The 16828-nt window shown below is 40.0% G+C and overlaps 1 protein-coding gene across 16 annotated transcripts in view; it reads right to left on the bottom strand.

The window, feature by feature from the left end:
* Positions 1 to 16828, bottom strand: part of LOC105489041 (estrogen receptor 1) — a 432743-nt gene that overhangs the window by 245064 nt on the left and 170851 nt on the right. For 9 of the 16 annotated variants that reach the window (XM_011753634.3, XM_011753633.3, XM_011753622.3 and 6 more), the window contains one exon: positions 4046 to 4242. In XM_011753634.3, the coding sequence (XP_011751936.1) occupies positions 4046 to 4242 (197 nt within the window). The remainder of the gene's footprint in view (positions 1 to 4045; positions 4243 to 16828) is intronic. The other 7 variants (XM_071095960.1, XM_011753630.3, XM_071095961.1 and 4 more) reach the window with 1 other exon arrangement.

The following is a 16828-nucleotide window of genomic DNA, read 5'->3' as shown; positions in this document are numbered from 1 at the left end:
TAGTATCTGGCTGCTGAAGCTACAACCATATCTGCTTATATAACTCATCCCAGAGACTCTGTCTAAAGCACATCTTAAGGAACACTACTTCTCTGCCTGCAATGATTAATAAATTCATAAAATATCCAATTTCGCCGCTTCTGACTTAAATAGCATCCTTCACTTTGCTTTTTAAAAAGAATGCGTTTCACTGGAGGCCATTACTCAATCTCTTAAGTAATCAAGTTTGTACACTAAGTAGTGGATGAAAATTTGTATGCTTTCAAGCCAAACACTTTACCTCTTCAACCAAAACACTTAGAACACGAGAATAATCTGATGTACACTCATTTCTAGCTCTCTTCTTAAGTAACAAGGAAAACAGGGAGAGCTGCGGCATCTTCAGAACTTCCCACCTACGTGTCAGACCCTTCACCATCCTTAAATGTGTTTGAGGGGCAGTGTGATTTATAAAGAGTCACAGACAACTTCAGCAAAAACTTTTTAGATCCAAGTTATCAAGACTATGATGAGAAAGCAGAACTAGAAACCCTTAAACTCGCTCTGGTATTTCCCTTTTATACACACAAACAAATCAAATACATGGAAATGCTTTTAAAGTATAAAGGAAATCAATTACTTGGTTTTTACACAGTCTAGAATTAAATCCATGGCCCAGAAATGTCTTTGTTTAACAGTACATTAATTATGTTAATTTTTATGCAAAGAATTCCCCAGGCTCTGCCTTTCTTCCTGGTCTTCACTTATGGACTCATTCACATGGCTGAACATGCATTCCCTCCTTCTTCACCATGCTCCCTTGACTCACCCTCCAGATTTAATCAGGAAACCTCTGAGAGCCAGACTCAACAACCACCAGGACTGAGTGGAGTTTGGATCCTATAAGATGCTGCCTTCACCTCTATCTCCGCACCATCATCTAATTGCTGGTTCATTAGTCTGTATCCCCCTTTACCTCACTAGTTTTATGAGGGTAGGCCCAGGTTTTTCTATCATTGCATTTCCAGTGTCTTGCACAGGGCTTTGCTAGTAATGCTAGTCAATGAATAAATGAATGAATGAAGAACTGAATGGTTTTAAATTTCCTCCCTATATCTAAAAGTTAATAAGTCTGCCTTCTGTTTAGACTTCTTCCAGAACTTTGGACTCAACATTCATTCCATTTTAAAAACCTAAGATAAATGACTTCACACTATGACATAAGAAGTTTCTGAAACCAAGTGGGAATTGCATTTTTACATGCTAAAGTTTCAGTAAAATTCTACTAGCTGGTCTGTGTATACAAGACGGAGATAAGAGTTTGTTATTGTTGTTTTTGTTTTGTTTGTTTTTTGAGACGGAGTCTCACTCTGTCACCAGACTGGAGTGCAGTGGTGCGATCTTGGCTCACTGCAACCTCCGCCTCCCAGGTTCAAGCAATTATCCTGCCTCAACCTCCCAAGTAGCTGGGACTACAGGTGTGCACCACCACGCCTAGCTAATTTTTGTATTTTTAGTAGAGATGGGATTTCACCACATTGGCCAGGATGGTCTTGATCTCCTGACCTTGTGATCTGCTCACCGCAGCCTCACAAAGTGCTGGGATTACAAGCCTGAGCCACTAAGCCAGCCGAGATATTTGTTTTTAACTATGAAAGAGTAAGCAGAAATTTTTCAAAATATTTGAACTTGAGATAATGCCATACCAATGAAATATCTCACATTATATTCATTGATTTTTATAAATATATGCTGAATAAAAACAATGCAAAAAAATTGTGAGAGTATTGCCATTGTTTCTCGGAGGAAGATCATTTCCACTTTCAATCTTAATAATTTTAATTTATAACTGATATTTTCATTTCTTACATCCCTCTATTGTTTTCCTTATCTTTGTCATACAGGTAGGACTTTATCAATACTGACGTACTTTCTGATTGCATCATGAGAACAAGTACATTTACTTCCCCAAATAAATTTCCTAAATAAATTCTAAATTTTGTGGGATTATGGATTATGTCTTACACTTTTTTTATTATTTCTCTCAGAACATCTAATCAGGTGTAGAGTAAGTTCTCAGTAAAACGTGAATAATCAAAACTTTAGATTTAAAAATCCCCTATTCTCTTCCATAAATAAAGGTATTTAGATCAGAAAAATAAACATTAAAATCAGGGACCAGCCATGGGCCAGGGCTGGTCTGTTACCTATTTTGATAAATAAAGTTTTATTAGCACATAATCACTTCCATGTGTTTACAGGTTCCCTTACAGGCTATAATCCAGTTAAGTAGCTGCAACAGAGACTGTATGGCCCTTGTAAAGCCTAAAATAGTTATTATCTGGCTCTGTACAGAAAAACTTTGCCCACCACTGCTTCAAATCATTTTTACTGATGAGGAAACAGTCTCAGATCAATCCATCCAATTGTGCAGTTAGACCTATCTACTAACCATACCTCTGTCAGATGCTCTTTCACTGCCAAATTAAATGCTTGGTAAAAACAATGATAGTTTAGATTATATAAAATCAAATAAACAGTGAAACCACAAATTAAGAGCGTTGTCAAAAGACCTCTAAGGGCTTATACTAACCTAAATCAAAATATAAATGTCATTTTTTCTGAATTAAAATAGCATCATCTAATAGAAGTAAATAGACTGTGTGCATATATATATTTATTTATTTATGTTTAGAAAAATAGTAATAAATATATTAACTTACATTTAGAATTTATGTATATATACACACACAGACAAAGATTACTATTGAGAATATCATTAATTTTATAAAAATACCAACAAAAAAGTTCATGTGTCTTAGAGCAGAGTTCTAAAAGATGTTAAAAGCAATGTGTTGAAGAAAATGCTTTTAAAACAGACCATGCTGACCTCACATGCTACTCGATTAAGATATGAACAGCTTTTTAAAAAAAAAAAAAAAAAAAGAGTCCCACTGGCAATGGAAGGAAAAATAAATATTATGTACCATCCCCCAGCTTTCATCCCATATCAGGGCAGGAAAGAGCTATCACAGAAAGTCCATGAGAATAATTTCTTTGATCAATGCTTATTAACTTAGCGGACTCTGGTTTTCAACAAGTTACTTAAATCTGGGTTTTTATAGAAGGAATCACATGAAAACCCCAACAGAAATATTCTTAGTGTTTATATACTAACCTTCACTTAAGCTGAAAAGGTAAAGAATAAGAAGAGATAAAAATGGCCCACACTTAAGATAAAAAAATGAATTCGGTTAGCCTAAGCTGCTGTCAGATCTCTGTTCCTGTCAGATAAAAGATATTTAGCATAGGTATTTTAGGCAGTAAAAATGAGTAGTGTTTCCCCAGGGTATCCTATTATAATGCAATAATAGAGACACTTCTGGAGTAGAAATAATGTATAGCTGACAGTATATTAGCTACAATTGGTAAACTATAGACAAGAAAAGGATGGAGGCAGGCAGGAAAATGAAATGCTACAGGTAGATACTTAATAACTGTTTGGTAAAGATGATATCTCTCCCATTACAAGACACCAGGCACTGAGTCAGCTCATAGCAAAACATCCTGCCATCCATTGAGACAAGAAAGAGATGGAAGAGAGGAAGGGGAGAACAAGCCAAACTAGAACAAAACAGAATATTTGCCTGGACAAGGCCAGAGTAGAGAGATAATTATGCATGGACAACTAGCAGCATATACCAGATCATACAGGCCAGGTTGCCTACCAAACATGAATGTCCATCTGGCATTCCCCAATCAGGGCACAGACATTTCTTTTTTCCTCAGAGATCCAGCTAGTGGAATTCCTCTGTAGAGTTGCTCAAGACTGTTTGAGTTTTGCCAAAAGAAGGAAGCAGAATTACACAGCCTCAGCTGCCCTGGCATGTGTCAACTCCTTCTCCTGAGATCCTGTCTCTTCTCCACGTTTCCACCAAAGATAGTAGTGGACCTACTAGGGATTCGTGTTTTGTACAAATGGCTGACTCTATGTCTTCCTTCCTCAGTCGCTTTGGCTCTTAGGATCTGCTCATAGGATCAAAAATAGAAGTCGTTTTCAACACACTATTACCTTGAATACTTCTCTTGAAGAAGGCCTTGCAGCCCTCACAGGACCAGACTCCATAATGGTAGCCTGAAGCATAGTCATTGCACACTGCACAGTAGCGAGTCTCCTTGGCAGATTCCATAGCCATACTTCCCTTGTCATTGGTACTGGCCAATCTCTCTCTGCCACCCTGGCGTCGATTATCTGAATTTGGCCTGGGGGGGAAAAAAACAGTAAATCCATTAACATTAGAAAAGCAAAACATGCACTCTCTGGGAGATGCAGCAGATCCACTTTATCCTGACATTTTGAAATAATGAATCATAATGTAAGCTAATCTTTCATTACCTCTTGCCGTCTGTTGCAACAAAAGGTGTTGCCTATTATATTAACCTTGAGGGGAAATTGTTTATTGCAAACTTGCTTTAAAAACATACTACCTGCACCAGAATATGTTACCTAGAAAAATGACAAAATGAAATTAGCTGGTCTCTAATAGACTTAATGTTTTTGCAGGAATTTACAATTATTTCAGAACCATTAGGGACCAGTGCTCATTCCAACTCTAGACCACACTCAGGGTCTTTCGGAAACAGAGACAAAGCATAAAACGGCTGGGACATTTGGAACTCAGGTGAACTGATGAACAACACGGAACACGTGTCAAAAAAAAAAAAACAATTCAAATTTTTATGTCATTGCCACATAACCCTGGATATCAGTTTTTATAACTTGAATCTGTAATTTGAAAATACTGTTCTTCGATATTCAAAACTCCTCTTTAGGAACATGTAGAGACTGAGCATGGTGGTTCGTGCCTGGAATCCCAGCACTTTGGGAGGCCAAAGCAGGAGAATTGCTTAAGGCCTGGAGTTTGAGCCCAGCCTGCACGATATAGCAAGACTCCATCTCTATATAAATGCTTTTTAAAAAAATTAGCTGAGAATGGTGATGTGCGACTGTAATCCTAGGTACTTGGAAGGCTGAGGTGGGAGGATCACTTGAGCCCAGGATGTCGAGGCTGCAGTAGGCTATGATCGATCATGCCAACTTCAGCCTGCGTGACAATCAGAGGAACACAGAAAAAAAAATGTAGAAAGAGAGACAATCAGAGGAACACAGAAAGGAAACTGAAAATGAGCGGCAAGAAAATTCTAGGAAAACCAAGAAAATAAGGAAGTAAAATGCTTTAAGAAAGTAGAAAACTTTACGGAGAGGATGATCAAGGATGGCAAATAGGGCAGAGAAGTCCAACAAAGCAAAGACTGGTTAAGTGAATTCAGACCTGACAAAGCAGACTCTTAGCAGGGAGTTTCCTTAGACAGGTACAGGCACAAGCCAAACTCCAGCAGACGGAATGTAAGGAGATGAAAATGAGGGAAGGCATTCCTTTGAGAACTTGGAGAATAGGAAAGATACAGATAGGGTGGCAGCTGAAGAATATAAGACCCAAGAAAATGAATTGTTTAGAATGAAGAGACTTGAGAAGGCCTTGTGTAGACTGAAGGGCATGGGCCAGGAGAAAGGGAATGGTTGAAAGCACAAAGAAGAAGATAAAAGAATAAAGCCAAGAAGGAAACTAGAGCAATTGGGATTAAAAACACAGGTAAAAGAAACTGCCTCAATGAAGACAACTTGAAGAAGACCGGAAGGAAGGAGGTTAGGAAACTAGAGGAAGATGAGTTTGCATCTCTCACCTGACCAGGCATAGGAGTAGATGTTATATTGGCCCAGGACTTGGCAGGCATGTGCAATCAAATAAAGGTGGGATAAGAGCCTAGCACAGCGCCTGGTATGTAGTTGGCACTCCACAATATATTTAAATGAATGGAGAGAGTGTTCAAAGTTGTATAAGAAAGAAAGGTAAGCAGACATTGAAAGTATAGATGGAGTGGAGGTTCTTGTGAAAATTTTCAAAAACATGAAAATCCTAAGATGAGCTAAAGTCAATTGATGATAGCCCTTCCAGGGTCTCTTGGCAAAGGAAGCTCAAGCTTCCTGCTACCATCCCCCACCCAAATACCCAGACCACACTGACTTTCACTGGTCCTCTCTTCACAAGTCCTATCTTTCCTTTTAGCCCAAATAGTATAACCTCTCCCTGCCTTCTCGCTCATGATTATGGTTCACAATTTTGTGGTAGTGGTTCTCCAACTACATTTGCCATAATATTCACAAAATATTGGCTCCTTGGGCTGAGTACGTCTGACTTTGCCAATTTTTTTCCGTTCTAAATAACTTAGTTCTGAGGTTGGCAGCCTCAAATAGGAATTCTTTATTTTTTAATGTTCTTTAGAGAGCACTGGCTCACAGTTTTCAATTCTAGTTCGTATTCTGTTACCCATCTCTTTCCATTTCACCACCATGCTGTCGAACCCACCCTCATCAGCCTCAAATCTTTTTATTGTTTGTTTACTAATAACTTATGCATGATTCAAGTCAGTAGGAAGCAGCTATGAATATCTAACTGTAGAAGCTTAGTGCCTTTGGGGGTGGGAGTAGATATTTAGCAAGTATGAAACTGATGGATTCAATGTCTTATAAGCCTTATTAATTGTTGTATCTAGCTCAGTGCCCAGCACATAGCAAGCATTCAATACGTTTGTTGAAGGAATGAAGGAATGAGTGAGTCAACAGTATATGCATGGCCAGAAGTTCCAATGTGTCAAGTATCTTCCCACTCAGCCCTACATAATAAAATGCTATATTTTTTAAATCGTGGTAAGATATATATAACACAAAATTTACCATCATAACCACGTCTAAGTGTTCATCAATTCAATCGTGTTAGATATACTCACATCATCATGCAACCAATCTTCAGAACACTTTCATTTCACAAAACTGAAACTCCATACCCATTAAACAGTAATTCCCCATTTTCTCCTTCCCTTGTCTCCTTCTACTTTTGTTCTCTGTGAATCTGGCAATTCTAGATACCTCATTAAGTAGAACCCTACTTTTGCTTTTTGTGTCTGGCATATTTCAATTAGGATAATGTCCTGAAGGTCCATGAAGTGACTAATATGCCATTGTCTGTATATACTACACAGATTGTTTATCCGTTCATCCATCTAGAGGCATCTGGATTGTTTCTACTTTTTCGCTATTGTGAATAATGTTGCTATAACTATGGGTATAAAAATATTTCTTTAAGACCCAGATTTTTAATTCTTTTAGATATATATCCAGAAGTAGACTTACTGGATCATATGATAATTCTATTTTGATTTTTTGAGGAACCACCAGTGTTCCCACAGTGGCGGCACCATTTTACTTTCTCATCAACAAGGCATAAGGTTTCTATTTGCTCTATATCCTCTCCAATACTTACTCTCTTCTTGTTCTAATTTAGTAGCCTTCCTTATGAGTGTGAGGGGAATACTGCATTTTTATGTCACCTTTTGTCTGAAAACCTCTCTTACCAGCCACTCCTAATCCGCATAAACTTGAATTAACATCCCTGTTCTGAACTCTCTAGAAGGATTTTTTTACTTCTCTTCTGCTACTTACTATATTAATCTTCAATTGATTAATTCTCATTTCCATTACTACCTGCAAAGTTCCTTGTGTCTTATTCATCTTTAAAATGCCATATGCTTAGAGCATAGTGCCTCACTTGGAATAGGGACTGAACAATATTGATATCAAATAAATTAATCAATGACTGAATCATAAATTTATAGTTTTCACAATGGAGGTAGAATATGTAAATATTATTTTCATAAATATTGGCAAAAGATTTAACAGCGAGAGCCCATTTTCCTCAGAAATAGCAAAGATGTATGCTGTCAGCAAAATGCCATTCATCTACATTTTATCTCTAAGATGACCCCCAGCTTACTGAAAATCAACTGCAGACTTTGGGCATGGAAATAGAAGGCATCTAAAGAAGATGGGGAAACCACACGGGCTGCATTGACTACCCATAAAGCAACTTTTTTAGCCAACTTAGAAATCCATGTAAATAGTGTTGTCAATTATCATTTTGGCCCAGACTTACTCCATAAAGACTCTCAAAATGTTATTTAAAAAATATATATATATATATATAAACTAGATCAAGCTAAAAGGCAAGTGCCATCTTCCTCTGGGCTCCAAGACCCTGTGGCACGCTGAAATAATATTCACATTGAGTATCCATCAGACCAAGATACCATAACTTCCTCTAGACAGAGAGCTGTGTCCTCAGAATACAGACTAACACAGCCCAACCATGGACAGCAGGAAGGAACAGACTGGGAGGTGTCCATGTCTGGGCTCAAACCTGGCCATAAGAGTGGGTCAGCCACCAACCTGGGCTTCTCTGAGTACCTATGGCTAGATCAGTCCCAGCGGATAGGCCTAGGTACAGGTCCCCACCTTATCTCTTCCTGCTGCTCTCTACCTGGCCTTGGCCCACTGCACCTGTCATAGACCTGGCATTTTTAGCCTCACAGCTCTTTAGTAGAAAGTGCCTATACCATGACTAAGTCCATCCTTCTTCTGTTCCCTCAGCCTCAAAGGCCCTTTGTTTTTCTGTATTATCATAGAACCAAAATGAATGTCTCTCACTGGGCACATTGGCTCATGCCTGCAGTCCCAGCTACTCAGGAGGCTGGGACAGAAGGACCGCTTGAGCCCAGGCATTCAAGGCTGCAATGAGCTATGAATGCACCACTGCATTCCAGCCTGGGAGACAGAGTGAGAGTCTGTCTCTAAAAGATACATAAAATAAATTTTAAAAATTTATTTAAAAGACTCTTATTTTCCTGTTTTAAAAGACTCAAATGTTTCAGGGTCTGCCTTCCCAAGGGGAGACTTCACAAATCTTAACTGAGCCTTACCCCTTTATTATAAGTGAAGGTTTATCTACTTCTTTAGCAAAATCACTAAGCTACCTCCTTCCTTGTAAAATTCTTATCTTTTTCTCATTGACTTGTCACCAAACCTGTACCGTTTCTCATCTTGGGCACTTTCTCTTAAGACTCAGATAGGAAGCTGACTGGTTTACCAAGCTACACATTAAGACATTAGATGTCCTTCAGCCTAACAGATGCCTGTAAAGATTCTCTGGAAAGAAGTGGGGCTGAAGCTCGAATGAGAAATGAATGCATCTATGACAATGCATTATAGCCATGAAGCACCACGTGTAGCTAAGGAATGAAGAATAGCAGAAAAAAGGATGCCCAGAAGCATAAGAGATCATATAAAAAAGACACAAGACCACTGCATCTATGGAAATAGGAAGCTTAACTGCCTTGATCTAGTTCTGTTTTCATTACCGCAATTGACTACTAAATATTTTTAAATGAAAGCACCATTGATATTACATATTCAACATAATTAAGAGGGATGTCTGGGCTAGGCGTAGTGGCTCACGTCTGTAATCCCAGCACTTGGGGAGGCCGAAGCAGGTGAATCATGAGGTCAGGAGTTCAAGACCAGCCTGGCTGAGATGGTGAAGCCCTGTCTCTGGTAAAAATACAAAAATAAGCCAGGCATGGTGGCAGGTGCCTGTAATCCCAGCTACTCGAGAGGCTGAGGCAGAGAATTGCTTGGACTCAGGAGGCGGAGGTTGCAGTGAGCCTCGATCATGCCACTGCACTCCAGCCTGGGTGAAAAAAAAAAAGAGGGATGTCTGAAGGTATTCTTTTTTTTTTTTTTTTTTTTTTTTTTTTTTTTTTTTTTTTTGAGACGGAGTCTCGCTCTGTCACCCAGGCTGGAGTGCAGTGGCGCGATCTCGGCTCACTGCAAGCTCCGCCTCCCGGGTTCACGCCATTCTCCTGCCTCAGCCTCCTGAGTAGCTGGGACTACAGGCGCCCGCCACCGCGCCCGGCTAATTTTTTGTATTTTTAGTAGAGACGGGGTTTCACCGTGTTAGCCAGGATGGTCTCGATCTCCTGACCTTGTGATCCGCCCGCCTCGGCCTCCCAAAGTGCTGGGATTACAGGCGTGAGCCACCGCGCCCGGCCTTCTGAAGGTATTCATATTGGGTCCAGAGAATAGACCCTCTTGGACCAAGTAGAAACAGAGCATAATAAAAACTATTGGCCAATAAAATTTTCATTAATCAAAGGAAAAGTTTAAAGCTCAATGTAATCAAATACTGTTGTTTTTCCAACCACAAATAATGATACCAGCTATCCAAAAGCATTATTCCCCTGATTAGCCAAGCAGTTTTAAAAATTCAAGAAGCCTTGGTTTTTAAAGGAAATATTTTTGTAAAGCCAAATTTAAAGAACCAACAGATAGATGTCCACTCCCTAGAAACGTGGTTTAATTCAGTTCTAGTGCAACACTTCATAAGGCTCCCTCACCAAATCAAGTCCCCAAAGCTATGTACGCTCAAAATTCCCTATACTTGTTTTTCATGGCACATACTACAATTTCCAGTCCTGTATTTGGGTGATTATTAACAAACGTATGTTCCCCCAGTAAACAGTAAACTCCAAGAAGGCGAGAATCATGTCTCATTTGCTCCCAATTTTAACCATACACAGTAGATTCTTGATATAGTTTGGCTACGTCCCCACCTAAATCTTATCTTGAATTGCAGCTTCCATAATTCCCACATGTCCTGGGGGGACCTAGTGGGAGGTAACTAAATCATGGTGGCAGGTTTTTTCTGTGCTATTCTCACAATAGTGAATAACTCTCATGAGATCAAATGGTTTTATAAGGGCAGTTCCCTTGCACACACTCTCTTGCCTGCCACCATGTAAGACGTGACTTCGCTCCTCCTTTGCTTTATGCCATGATTGTGAGAGCTCCCCAGCCACGTGGAATTGTGAGTCCATTAAATCTCTTTTTCTTTATAATTTACCCAGTCTTGGGTATGTCTTTATTAGCAGCAGGAGAACAGATTAATACAGTCCTTAATAAATATTTGCTAAATACACCTCGTACATCTAACTCATTACCAAATTTCATCAAGTATTTCTTCAAAGCACTCTGCCTACCCTTCTTTGAATTCCTTGTTTTTTCATTTGTGTCTGAGAGACCAATAATACTCCATATTTGAATTACTAGAATTACTCTCTTGTCTCCAGTCATTCCTCAAACTCATCCTGCAAGCCACTGCCCAAAGAATTGTCACAAAGTACAACGTTCTCCTTTGAATACCTTGTCATTTCATGTATGTGTGACCACTGTCTTTTCTTTGGATCATAAACCTGTTTGAGAATGTAACAAAAACACTGAAACTATCTTTTCCAGAAAATACACATAAAACTCTCAAACTTCTGCCTATAGTCTGGGAGAGATAAACCGGGAGACTCAAGTTTTTTTAAAAAATCAACATTATACAGACTTAAGTCCAAATTCTTGAATTCCTTGCACCAACTAGCATTGGTCTCTTTGTAGTTCCCTAAGCAAAATGTTATGGAATTCACCTCTGAGAAACTGCTCACACTACACTTGCCCACATATTCATTGCTTCCTGTCACCTTCACACATTTCATCTCTCCTGGAAAACCAAGTTCTAGTTCCACACAATTTATACGACTTATCTTAAGTATTACAGTTCACAGGGCTTCGACTTCGCATTCTTAGATCACGTAACACCTTCCCCACATCTCATGACATCTAGTTAGACACTAGCTTCTATGTGTGGCAACCACTCCATTTCCGTTCCCTTTGCAGTATTATCTTTCCCCAGCAGGCTCCTAAAAGCCAGTGTTCCTCAGGGCTCTGTCTTCAGCCCTCTGCCATTCTCAGATGACATTTGCCCTTTGTGGAATCTCTGCCACACCCAACTCCTATCCCACACCCCTCCCCTGGACTTCAGACCTATGTGCTAAATACCCACTCTGCACCTCCACATGAAGAAACCAAAGAACCCTCAAACTCAATGCATGCAAAACTAAAATAAATATCTTTCCCAGAAAGCCCACTCCTACTCCTGCACTCCCATTATGCCCCTATGATGCAGCAGAGGCATTCCAGCATGCTGTTCCCTGTGCCTAGAACACCCCTCCTCTCCCCTGAAAAATTCCTGTTTATCCTCCCATTCTCAGCTTAAACTGCATTTCCTCCAGGGAGCTTTGCTGGCTCCTGGGGTTAAGGCACAGATCCCAAACTCTCCCTATTATAGTAGAGATCTTTTCACTCCCCTAACTCAAAGCCCTCAGCAGCTTCTCACCACAACAAGAGTAAAGCTCAAGTCCTTCCGTGACCTGGAAAGCCCCGCACGACTGCCTGCACCTTCACCCTCACCTGCCCACCCTCCTTCCCTTGCTCCCCAAGTTCCAGGTGCTACTACAGCTGTCCGGCTTTCTCACGCCCTGTCTGGCTTTCTCACACCATTCTAAACGAGTCTATTACTTTCCCTACTCTTACACTGGTTTGTTTTCTTTCTTTCTTTTTTTTTTTTAATTATACTTTAAGTTCTTGGATACCTGTGCAGAACGTACAGGTTTGTTACATAGGTGTATACATGTACCATGGTGGTTTGCTGCACCCATCAACCCGTCATCTACATTAGGTATTTCTCCTAATGCTATCACTCCCCTAGCCCTCAACCCCCCGACGGTCCCAGGTGTGTGATGTTCACCTCCCTGTGTCCATGTGTTCTCATTATTCAACTTCCACTTATGAGTGAGAACATGTGGTGTGTAGTTTTCTGTTCCTGTGTTAGTTTGCTGAGAATGATGGTTTCCAGCTTCACCCATGTCCCTGCAAAGGACATGAACTCATCCTTTTTTATGGCTACATAGTATTCCATGGTATTTATGTGCCACATTTTCGTTATCCAGTCTACCATTGATGGGTATTTGGGTTGGTTCCAAGTCTTTGCTATTGTGAACAATGCTGCAATAAACATACCATGCGCATGTGTCTTTTTAGTAGAATGATTTATAATCCTTTGGGTATATACCCAGTAATGGGATTGCTGGATCAAATGGTATGTCTGGTTCTAGATCCTTGAGGAATCGTCACACTGTCTTCCACAATGGTTGAACTAATTTACACTCCCGCCAACAGTGTAAAAGCGTTCCCATTTCTCCACATCCTCTCCAGCATCAGTTGTTTCCTGACTTTTTAATGATCGCCATTCTAACTGGCGTGAGATGGTATGTCACTGTGGTTTTGATTTGCATTTCTCTAATGACCAGTGATGATGAGCTTTTTTTCATATGTTTGTTGGCTGCATAAATGGTTTGTTTTCTTTACAGCACTCACCACTCCCCAACATCAAGCCAAGCCAGATTTTAATGTGTTTATTATTGTCCGTCTTGCCCAGTGAAATGTAGGCTTCATTTCCTCCAGCACCTTGAAGACAGCTTGGCATAGAAATAATTGTTGAATCAACATATGCATAAGTAAATGATTGATGCAATGGGCAAATCCTTTGCAGTGCTCTTCTCTGCCTTACCTATATACCATGACCTCCACTGTGGCAGGGACTGTGGTGACCTCACTTGTCATGGCCTCCCAGCTTATTCTTAGTGTCTGATACACAGTTCGATGATTAATAAATATTTGCCATCTAAGTGAGTGTGCGGACATGGTGAGTCCTCTGCCAATCCTCCCAACTCCATCCCTGCCACACCTCCACATTGCAAACCTCCCACACTGCAGCAAGAGCCAAGCAGGGTTCTACCATGAAAAATGGACCTTCGTGTCTCCTCCACGGCTACCCTAAGGCTTCAGAATCTTCTTTAGATGGTGGGCCCCAGAAAAGTAGCTTTAGCTTTGGTTATAGACTACAGATTTTGCTTATAATCTTAGGGCATTCACAGGTCTCTTGAAGTCCATGAATGTCCCACCCAAAAGACTTCAGAGTAAGACTCACTGGCCTACAGGATAAATGCAGTCTCCTTAGCATCAGCCCATTGTGACCTGGCCACGGTCTGCCTCTCCAGCCCTGCCCTTCCCTGTGATGGGTAATCTTATGTGTCACCCTGCCCTGACCAAGTTAGTACATCTCTAGCCTTCACTCATGCTCCTTTCTATATTGGTCGAAAGGCAAAAACCTCCTAAGTGACAATTACCCCTTCTCAGGTAGCAGCCAAAAAGAAAGTTAATTGTTTCTCATCAGAATCTGCATGTGGCCCCAGAGCATCATGCATAGAACTATTCTGGAGTCCTTATCATCATCATATAACTATGTGTCCACTGTGCATCTCCAGAAAAGAGATCCTATTGTAGCCATCTTTGCTTCTCAGTTTCCACCACGATACTAACAATAGCAGTCATTCAACAGATGGTTGTGGAATGACTAAAATTCTGTGTTCTGTATGCCTTGCCTTCCCAACTAAGCTTTTCAAGAGTAAGGATGCTGTATTATAAGTATTTATATAACACCCACACACAGAGATGCATAAAGCACCTGGAATCGCACTTTTCAGACAGAAAATACCCAATAAATACTTACCGAATAAATTAATCAATAGAGAATTAAGAACCATTTTGCAAGAAGCATAGCTGAGTCTGTTGCTCTGACAAAATAATGTATTCAGGTAATGAGAAGCCAGTTATCAATGCTTGTGTGTGTGCCAACATCTGAGTCAATCTACATGTTGTTTCCTGTGTACCTCTCTCTGCTTTAAATATCACTATGGATGGACAGAAGTTGGAGGCAATTTGTGTCTGTGACCAGAACATGCCTCCTGGATATTTCTAATTGCTATGCAATGTTGTATTTATTTCTTTTGTATCTATTTATTTTCCACAAAAGTAAATGTATGTTCTTAAAAAGAATTGACAAGAAGGACTCTATTTAAAATGATAGAGTCTGGAGAGGAAAATCTTGATCCTCCTTTTTACAAAAGTTCAAGGTAAATGAGCCTGGGCCAGGTCTGGGCAAACACTAACCATGAGGTAGCTACGTTCTGGGATAGGCAGGTCAAAAATTGTTTCCTGCACGAAAAAACAGATCCTCCCAACTTTTTGTGAATTACTCTAGCTCTTTTATATTGTTTATCTGAAAACTTAACATATCTATCTCTTATCTCATATTATCTACTTAGTAATACAATATTTATTTAATTTTCTTTGTAATCATTGTGTCTTTTAGTTAATAAGCCAAGGCAGGTAATGCTTGTCCCTCAAAAGTACAGAAGAAAATTTCTTCCAAAAAATGATTGGCGATACATGCGGTTCAAAGAAGCTCCAACAAATCATCTAGGGAGAAGTTATGGCTGCTATTTCAGCTTCTGCGCAAAGATTACACCACAACTTCGACTTCTGGAAAACCCGGCACGACCTTTGGTCTAATAAAGTAAAAGGGGCTGGCCAAGCAGGTGAGCAGGTTTTCATACTGAATTGATGGTTGTGGGAGGCACTATTTTAAGCGTTTTACATGGATTAATTCATTTAACCCTTGAAAGTATTCCACGCAGTACTATTACAACACCCGTTGTTTCAGAAATAGTAACCAAGGTAACCAAGGCACAGAGGAATTAGGCCACTCACCAAAGTTGTAAAATCAGAAAACAGGGAGTCAAGGATCCAGGCAGTCTGACCCCAGAGCCCAGGCTCCCAGAAGAGAGCAGCATCCTTGGGAGCTCACCCAAAGGGCTCACAAACCAAGGGCAAAGTATTTCACATCTGGAAACAAAGTCATTACCTCAGATCTCATCCTTAAACCCAGAAATACTAAATCCCATTAGAAATCATCTGCAATTATCCGGGCATGGTAGCTCACACCTGTAAGCTCACTGCTTTGGAAGGCTGAGGTGGGAGGAATGCTTCAGCCCAAGAGTTAGAGACCAGCCTGGGCAACATAGTGAGACCCCAACTCCACAAAAAAATTAAAAATTAGCCAGGTCTGGTGTGCACCTATAATTCTAGCTACTCAGGAGGTTGAGGTGGGAGGACTGCTTGAGCCCAGGAGGTCGAGGCTGCAGTGAGCTGTGACTGTGTCACTGCACTCCAGCCTGGGTGACAGAGAGAGAACCTGTCTCAAAAAAAAAAAAAAAAAAAAGAGAGAGAGAGAGATTGTCTGCAATTATTTATTGTAAGGACAGCAATACTTTTTTGAGGGAAAATGCTAATTTAACTTGTAATGCAAAGGTTGAGAACTCTGCTGAGTTCCATGAAAACAGAGTTAATGGAGCCGACAGTCATACAAGAGAATGGCTTGATGAAAGTTTGAATGTTTCCTAAAAATATGATTACAGATAATACCTAGTTTAACTCACAAATAGAAAATGATGCATCATTAATGCTCTTATATACAAGTTCTGAAATTCTTTATGCACAAAGAACATTAGCATTCACCATTCAAAATTTAAGGCTCTCTGTAAAATGTCAAGAGGCTTTCCCACTCACTTAAGAAAAATGTCTTCACCCCAAAATACAAGCAAGTGTTGATTTTTCATGCTAATGGGAAACAAGAATAGCCTGGCAAAAGTTCCCTAAAAACCCATTTAGTCTGTATCTTTTTATCTTTTGTCAGTTACTAATGTGTAACCAAATGACCTAAGCTGAGTTTCATCACCTCTCCTTTCTTTATTCTTACCAATCTGTTCCAAGTGCTAATGAATGGTGAGGTCTGGGAGCCCAAAGATACAAGAGAGAAGGTATATGGATGATAGAAAAAAGGTAAGTCAAGAGAGAGAGAGAGAGCTGCAGTTTGACACCACATCTTTTTTTAAAAGCCTGGCTTCCAGTCTGATTTCCACAGAAAGCATGCCACTGTATTAGGAGATAATAACTGGATTTACCTGCAGAATTACTAAGAAATTCATTCATTTATTCAACAGCATTGAGTGAGCATCTAACTGAGACCACCCAGGGAAAGTACTGGGAAAAGGGACAGATACAAACGGAGGAGAAGAAAAGGGGGAAGCCTAAAAGAAAGGAGCCCAGAAGGAA

Source organism: Macaca nemestrina, chromosome 5 (genome assembly GCF_043159975.1).
Source record: "Macaca nemestrina isolate mMacNem1 chromosome 5, mMacNem.hap1, whole genome shotgun sequence".
Lineage (NCBI taxonomy): Eukaryota > Metazoa > Chordata > Mammalia > Primates > Cercopithecidae > Macaca > Macaca nemestrina.
Note: the sequence above shows the minus strand (reverse complement) of the source record. Positions and strands in the feature narration are given on the sequence as shown.